The sequence below is a fragment of the Bombus vosnesenskii genome, unplaced genomic scaffold (genome assembly GCF_011952255.1).
Source record: "Bombus vosnesenskii isolate JDL3184/JDL3185 unplaced genomic scaffold, Bvos_JDL3184-5_v1.1 scf7180000013619, whole genome shotgun sequence".
Lineage (NCBI taxonomy): Eukaryota > Metazoa > Arthropoda > Insecta > Hymenoptera > Apidae > Bombus > Bombus vosnesenskii.
The window spans coordinates 1-8,579 of NW_022883151.1; the positions used below are offsets into that span (position 1 = coordinate 1).

Below are 8,579 nucleotides of genomic sequence, written 5' to 3' on the forward strand. Positions count from 1 at the left end.
AAATTTTTCCAACCTCGGCATGAGTCATCGATTCAGGGTTAATGCACGTCACCTGAGTTTCTTTGGTCTCGATTTTCACAATTGGAATGTTGTCTGCAGGACAAACTTGCTATTCGATCAAGAAAACTCGTTTCAATGACTCGTCTGATGAACTTTCAATCAGCGTTCTTACGTTTCAACAGAGTCTCTTCAAAAGTTTCAATCAGGGTCTTAACGCTGTACTTTCAGGGTATAAAATATCTTTCAAGACAGAGACTAGTCTAGATTTTCTCTTCAGTATATTGATATTAGAACAATAACTGGAAAATATATTTCTACAGTATTATAGTTGAAATTTTTTCATGTAGAGTTATAATAAAATTTTGTATTATAAATTGCCTGTATTATGGATATCAGACAATGAATTCAGCATGAATTATATCGATCTTATATTAAACAATTTATTAGAATTTTCAATGGAATATTTAAAATGTTACTTGATTGTTTTATATTATTATGTGATATTTTTACAAATTTTAAATAAGTTTGCTAGAAGAAGATGTTCATTTTAATTAAAACCATATACATGTATGTATGTATATATATACATAGATTTATAGTTGTGGAAGCGTTCGTTGTAGAACCATTCATTCGTTACCTTCGCTTTCCGTTGGGAAGTGAAAATTTATGAAAACCCTGGTATGCTATAGTTGTCCAGAAATGAAAAGCAATTTTGAACAACTAATCCTTTGTAATCAGAATATTGTCTCGTTAAAAGAGAAAACAAAATTATAATTGATCGCGAGTATAGAGGGAAAATATTAGTATAGAAAATGATTGCGAACTAACTACCTTTAAATATTATAAATATTCAATGGTATATATAAATTCAAATATCTTAAAGTTTCATATTTTTATCTTGCATGAAATTCTTATAAAACAGGAAAATTAATTTTTCTCTGTCTCTCTCCCTCTCTTTGATATAAACGCCGCAGTTAAAAAATAAATATGTATGACCTCATGTATATTCATATGTATTTAAGCATCTTTCTTCGTAACTTTGAATGGTTTTCAATTTCATTTAAATTGTTGCATGGCAACGTGAGTTCTGTTGCAAAATTCATATACTTGTAGAAACGTCAGTCGTAAATCAAGCATAACAACAGTTTTACAGTATGTTGTAGAGATTACTTTGTTATTTAAACTTAGAGATCTTCCTGCTTACAGTAATTACAAAAAGTAACTGTACACCATCGTATTTAGAACAGCATTTATATATATACCAATTAATTAAGACTAAGTCTTAAGATAAGACTGATTAAGATATTAGCTTTCGTATCATTTGTAATACTTTCATACATGCTTATAAATAATTAATGCTATCAAAATGAAACGTAAAAACTGATTTAAAAAAAAGGAAGAGAGACGCTTCATTGGGAAATAAGGATACATACGTACAAGTACTTTTTGTAGCCACTGTGTGGCTTTCAAACTCAATTCCAGGGCAAAAAAGAAATTATTGAAAAACGGTTACCTAATATGTACATCATAGTGAAGCAATTATCAAAGGCGAATCCAACGAAAAAACGACACAAAGTGAACTGCCAGAAGCTACCCGTGAACGCAGTAGCCACCCCAGCGAGAAATCCCATTAAATTAGCTCCGAGCAAAGCTGGTATTCTTCCATATTGATCAGCAACCCATCCAAAAATTAATCCTCCGAAGATAGCGCCGATGAAGAAGATACTTTGAGCTATGGTTGGCAATGCATCATACTGACAAACCCATCCCAGCTGCAACAGAAAACTACAGTCGAATGATTTACTTCTGATCACGATCAGCATCACGGAAATCTTATAGCAATTTCAACGCCTCGATTAAACGAATTTTCGATCAAAGTTTCGAAATTCTTAATGAAGCGCGCCTCTGTCCTTTTTTCTTTCCCTTTGAGGAAAAAGAAGGAGAAGCTTAAGACCCTGCGCGTTCTCGCGTCCTTCTTCTGGATGCTTCCTACCCCTCGATGAATAATTCTCCTCCTGACGAGCGACGCAAAGTTCATGGAAATCCATTGGAGCAAAAAGTCTTGCAATTTATGTCGAACAAATCTGCGTGTTCGCGCTGTTGCTCGTTATAATGTTTTATTAAAGTTTCTTTTCAATCCGGTATTTTCATTTTCAGTTTTATCGCAACCTAGTTTTATCAGCTTTCATAATTCGAAATTTTTTATCCTTTTTTTTTCTTTAAGTATTTTTATAAATATTTATTCGATTGTATTTTATATGGCAATGTAACGCTTGAATTTAGAATGTACTCTGTAATTTCACTACATGCACTAATTATTACTGCAATATGTACTAGTAATTCTGTTACGTACTATAATTTTCCTCTGTGGAAATCGACATTGTTAATTTTCCCACTTCTGAACTATCGATCTTTCCACAAACGTTTATTCGACCCTTTTCATCGTTCTTCTTTCTTTCCAAAAATTGTACACTACGCTTATTTTTTATCGAAATAGATCATGCAAATAATCGAATACGACATACACAGTATAAAGGGATTGATTGATAGGAACAGATAAAATATTCAAAAAGCAGGAAATTACAAGTCGAACATTTTCTGTCACCTCGGATGCCACAGACGCATAAGGGACGGTGGTATAATTAAATTCCCATCCTTGTTGGCAATCTTTCGTTGGCCACGATGGGTCCGGTACGTGGCTTCCATTTAGCAAAATTTCCGTGTAATTTACATCGTACATGCTGCATCTCGAGTAACCTTCGCGGTTGACTGGTATCGCCAGCGACAGCCTGAAACGAAGGAGAAGATAACGTAGATTGGTTCACGGTCTTCGATGCCGATGGACGTTCCGACAAGCGAGTAATTAACGTTCTATTTGAAACTCGACAAAAAACATTGGGAATCTCGAGTATTTGTTGAGCTAATAATATTGATTGTTAGTCGAGTCTGATAAAACGTATTTGATTGGAATTTCATTTAAAGCGAAGAAAGTTATTTTCAATTGTAGCTGGATGTACGTTAATTGCTGTTTTCCTGTCTTTACAAATTACTCATTCCTTTGTTTCATCAGCCTTTTCGATTATTATTGTCTCGTATTATTATTGTCGAGTATTGTCTCGTGGTTATTATCTCAACGCTTTTATCGTGTCAATTTATTGCGTTGTGTTCATACGGGTTTGTAGAATATATAATAAACAATGCAATGAGAAATGAAAATGAGAAAATTTTGAAGAATTATTAAATTAGGTAAATTGAAGGGAAAGAAGTTCTGTGAAGGAACTGGATTGGATCTAAACAGATAATAAAGAAAGATGATCCAAGATTTGCGACCTCCGACGTATGTCGAAAACACTTACTCATTAATAACGAATGTCATTAAGATAATTCAGTGACGGTAATTGCGTCTGTTATTCTGATGAATGTTACATAACGAGATAGGAAGTCGATGTCATGATGACTGGCGCTGTCTGAATCAAATCAACCCTATTCACAACCAGATAATACCGTCAAACGATGTTTACATTATTATAATATGAAATCCAATTTGAAGGCTTCGTGAATTTCTATTATCCTTCAATGAAATTATGAAATAATGGCGCAGTTTAATGATAAAGATTATTATTATTTCATTAGGCTTGCTGTATAATTTGCTAGATTGTCTTCAACCAGATAAATATATCAATAATTTTGGCAATGGCTATCATCACATACTTTATCGAAAGAGAGAACATTGGTTCTCTTTGATTTTCGATCGTTGAGTCGTCGAAAGAAAACTTCGCGGCTCAGAGAAAGTTCTCCTACAAACACGTACATAGCATAAAAATCGGTAACACGCGGAAGTTCTACAGGAAAAAAATCAAAAAGACTTGCTGAGCAAGGCAAGAACTTTCCAATAGAAGGTGAGCATAATAATAAATAACACTTGCACGGATGCTTGCGGAGGAGTCGTTGACTATATTAAACTAATACTAATTATGAAACAATGTAACAGTAACGGTACTAGTCGTAATTAACATACTATCTTTAACATTATCGTGATATCGAAATTTCTTCCCACAAGATCACCGATTAATTGCATCGATTTGCGAAATTCTTAGTGTTCGATGATTATCATAGTCGAGGAAAGGTATTTACAAGATATTAACATCCGCATCTAATCACATCTCGTAGCATCGCGACTTATCACGCGTATCGCCTAACCTTTACATGAATATTGAACGAACGAACACTTCGAACGCATTATGCAAGTGTACGTTACGTTTTTCATTCGCCGGTAAAAGCTTTCAAAAACGAGTTAATGAGCGAATGATACGTGGTATGCGCGAAAGAAACGAATGCTTGTCCATAGAATAGCTGAAAATGATTCGATTCGAAGTATACTAGCAAAATAACAATAGATTCAGATGATAACTGACCAGTCGACCAGGATTAGTCACAGCCTTTTAACAATTCTATCGATTTTTTGCTATTATTATACTTATCTACTCCAAAGCTAAGATCCTACCTAGGCTAAACTAAACGTTAACTATGACTCACAGTTGGAAAATGCACTTATCTTATACGTAATCATTTATCAATTACTGAGTTCGTTAAGTTCTATTTTTGTTTGCTGAAAGGAAAAATCTTCCATTAATTAATCATCGCTATATCGTTGTTTGCTATTGTCTTTCGTCTGATCGACAATCATTTACCCATTCCATCGTTGTAGAACTCTTCATTTCTGGTTCCTATAATCTGGTATTTAATATCATCGAATTTATTTTGAAGCACGTGCACGTGCCAAAAAATTAGGTCACGGAAGTTTTATGCATTTCTGTGAAATCTGAAAGGGCAAAATTGCAAAGTACACGTGTGACACGTGGAAATATATAAAACATCGGAAAGTAGCACGCTTTGTAACGTTTAATCGAGGTAAAACAATTTTTTATCCAGCTTCTAGTTTTTTCTTTCGCTTCCTTTATATTCTGAAAAATATGCGTAAAAATCCGCAGGCTACGTATTATGACGTAAACGGAATGGAACGAATCAATAATAGAATAAATTAAATAATATTAATATTAAAATATTAAATAATATTAATATTAAAATATTAAATAATATTAATATTAAAATATTAAATAATATTAATATTAAAATATTAAATAATATTAATATTAATATAAAAATTATAATAATAATAATCGATAATAAAAGAAATTAAGGACAATGGAACACATATTCGATTAATACTAAATATCCGCGGCTGTCCTGATATTTATTGCCAGTCGCGTACATACGTTCAAGTTATAATTTCTAATACCATTAGAAAGTTAGGAGAATTTTAATCGAGAACGAGCTCTATACCCTTTGAACGCAATTTGTTCGTCACTTAATCGCTGCACGCGGTAAACACTAACGAGCAGCTCTTAAACAAAAGTATTTGTACGTTATGGTCAACAACGGGGTGACTAGTTATTAGCGCGTTCTCCTGTTTCATTGAAATTTTAATTGCATCAACGTAGTACGTTCTATGGTCGACGTCTTAACATAATTGTACGGATCGAATGTCTTTACGTAAAACTGTCCCGTGCATGTTGATGATTCGCGGCCAATCAACGATATCAGGCCGAATGTTACGTGCTCAACGCTATTTTTTCGCGTTCACGCTCTCATTGTTTGCGCGAAGGTTCAACGCGTTCGCGCGGCGTACGCGATAATACGCGCTCCGGGAATTTTATCCAAGGAGCATTGTGCGAGCGCAACACGTTGCGACACCACATCCTTTGCCTCTCTCGAAACGTCTTAATAACGAATTATGGTGCAATCGAACCATGCGCGTATAGCAAAAAGCAATCGTTTCTAGCCGTTCACTTTGAACACCGCGAAGGTTAATTTGGCAACTACATATATATCCATGTATTGTGTTTCTAACGATTGCCAAATGCTATTTTCATGCATATAGTGATGCCATCCTTTTGTTACGAAGGATTAGCATCAGAGAAATTTTCGGCTTATTACGCATATTGAAAATGTAACGTAAGATTCATCTTTTTTTTCAGCAAATATGCAGAGATACGCACAGGTGCGTTTGAGTATTAGAGCACCTACTGGTTACATTTATTGGAACGCTCTAGCGGATTTTACGCTGTAAAACATACGACGTGAATGAAAGTTCGGATTTATAATAAAATAAGCAGAAGATACAATCGGAAAAAGGATCTCAGCAAGACGATAGTATTAGGACAGCGTTAGGAAACGGTAGGCCAAGAAAAGCCGGTCGAAAGATGATTCGTAGAACTAAAGGAAAGTGTTGAGATATTGATCCGTTTCATAGCGCCGATGCGAGCGAAAAGCGAACTAAAAATTGCGCGTTTAAGCACTAAAATGTCTATATACTATCACGAAACTACGAAATATTACTAATCTTCTATTTACAACGAAGCTCGTAAGTCTCGTGACCAATTTACACGAAAAAAGATCGAGTTAGAGACACGATAACGCGTTAATGAAACTTCTAATCTCTAAATCTGTAGAGAGAAATCTTTAAAAGCTGTAGATCCTTAATAAACAATTTACCGATTACGACGATAAGTCCCCTGATGCTCGTAACCAATTTTACACAGAAAACGGATCACCAAAGTTGCAAGACTTTCGAGTTGGAGGGAATGACGCGTTAACGAGAGCGTCGCGACGTATAATGTTTACAAAGTTTGCGTGGAAATTAACACGATCAGGAATAAGCTGGATCGTTGTCACCGTTTACGATCGTGTTTCCGAGATGAAAGAAACAGCTACTATTATGCAATCGATCGTTTCGAACTAGTAAACGGCGTAGCGAAATAAAACTCGGTGTAAGTCTTAACATACGTTCACTAGCAGGAACGTGTTTTATTGAAACTTTTACGACTCGCTACCGGCTGCTCCAGCCGTTGCATTATTTGAATAACATCGAAGGTTGTTGACCTAGCAACCGAACGAAGGTGCGATCCAATTGGATGTGGATGTAATTACACCTTGAAATACCTTTCGTCATCGAGCATTTCCAATTCCCCGCCGAGTGTCCTCCATTTTTGCGCTTAGTCTTTACGCTCGATATCGTCGCGATTTGCAAGCACTCGCTAGCAACAGAATGTGCGATCGTCGTCGCGCGTCGCCGTTTCGACAGAATTAACGTCGTTGGAATCTCACAACGATTGAGAAACCGCATATTTACTTCGCGCGAAAACCACGATGAACGAGTTATGTCTCGTTCGGGCTAATTTCTTTGAAGTAGTCAATGTGTCGATTTTTAATTTATGCTTCAAATATGTAATATCGGAAAATAAGGATAGAAATTTTTTTCCGATTACTTACAATTTATTAATATTAAATTGAATATACAAATATAAATTGGACAGAGAACGATATTTATTTAACGGAAACTAAATGCAATACTCGTATCTATATCAAATAACTTTACAGTTATTTGATCACTCTCGTCACAACGAATCTAACACACACACACACTCTCTCTTTAACAACTCTATCAATTCTCACGACTCTACTCTTCGACGACTCGAAACCTCTAACGACTCTACTCTTCGACGACTCAATTAGCTCTGATCTTCGCCAATACACTCCTGCTCGGTCGTGCTCGCTCTTGCTCTCGTCCTCTCACACACACACACACGCACACTTTTCGGCTCACATACTCTGGCCTTTCGATTGCCACTCCTTGAAATGTGGAACCGTACTTCTGTTTTGACGCTGCTTATCTTTTCTCGCGTCACTGTTACTAGGCGCTCTTGGATGTAAACAAACCACGAAAGACGACGTACACGGTGTTTTCTAATTTCAGCCGATCTCCAATCAAAGCTATTCTACGATATTACAAATATTAAGAATCGAAGATCCAGTGTGGAGAATTTGAAGGGTTGACTCTGAGATTTGAGAGTAATTTCAGAGAATAGAAGCTTAATTCCTGCGATTACTTCCTTCACATACTTCCCCTTTTCGGATCTTGACACTACGCAAGTCTCTTTCGGTCGTGCCGTACACCTCGCTGCAATATGTCCAAATCCGCTGCACTCGGAACACCTAACACCTTCTCCCCTCTCCGGACACTTAACACTTAGATGATCCTCACTACCGCAAATGAAGCATCTTCTTTTCTTCATTGCATCTACAGATTGACTGGGCTTCCCGTTCTTCTGGGTTTTAGCCGGCTTCACAATCGACTTTGCTCTGCGACTCTTCTGCTCTTCGTACATCACTAACCTCTTCCTCAACTCTTTGATTGACGTAGCGCCGTACAATATATTCTTATTGTTCTCGTCGTCTATTATTCCATCCACTATGTATTCCACCTTTGCTTCGTCCTCTATGTCCACATGGCTGGCTATTTCGAGCATGCGGTACATGTAAGCCAAACATGCTTCATCACTCTCCTTTTTTGTTTCTTTAAGTTTCTGATGTACTTGCCTACTGTTGACTTTCCTCGAAAATTCTTTCACTAGCCCCCTCTTCAACTCATGCCAAGTCCTGGCATGACACTCGAAGCTTGCAAATATTTTCGCTGATCCCTTCAGCAGCTTCCTGGCGTAGACTGCCTTCTGCCCATC

The 8,579-nt window shown here is 36.3% G+C and overlaps 1 protein-coding gene across 1 annotated transcript; it reads right to left on the reverse strand.

Annotated features, from left to right (window-relative positions):
- Positions 1-939: 939 nt before the first annotated feature.
- Positions 940-8,378, reverse strand: LOC117238820. The gene is made up of 4 exons (XM_033504031.1): positions 7,963-8,378; positions 6,556-6,675; positions 2,606-2,789; positions 940-1,772 (listed from the first exon to the last, which is right to left on the reverse strand). Exons 1-4 carry the CDS (start codon positions 8,376-8,378, stop codon positions 1,473-1,475), a joined length of 1,020 nt encoding a protein of 339 aa, XP_033359922.1. The 3' UTR covers positions 940-1,472.
- Between the last annotated feature and the right edge of the window lie 201 nt (positions 8,379-8,579).

Bases quoted from the DNA above. Each gene is read 5' to 3' on its own strand.
- LOC117238820 (XM_033504031.1), bottom strand. From the start codon at position 8,378: ATGTACCGCATGCTCGAAATAGCCAGCCATGTGGACATAGAGGACGAA. The intron at 2,790-6,555 runs GTAAATTGTTTA...CCTTCGTTTCAG, and splicing joins GGGACTTATCGTCGTAATCG to GCTGTCGCTGGCGATACCAG. The intron at 1,773-2,605 runs GTGACAGAAAAT...TTTCTGTTGCAG, and splicing joins ATGCGTCTGTGGCATCCGAG to CTGGGATGGGTTTGTCAGTA.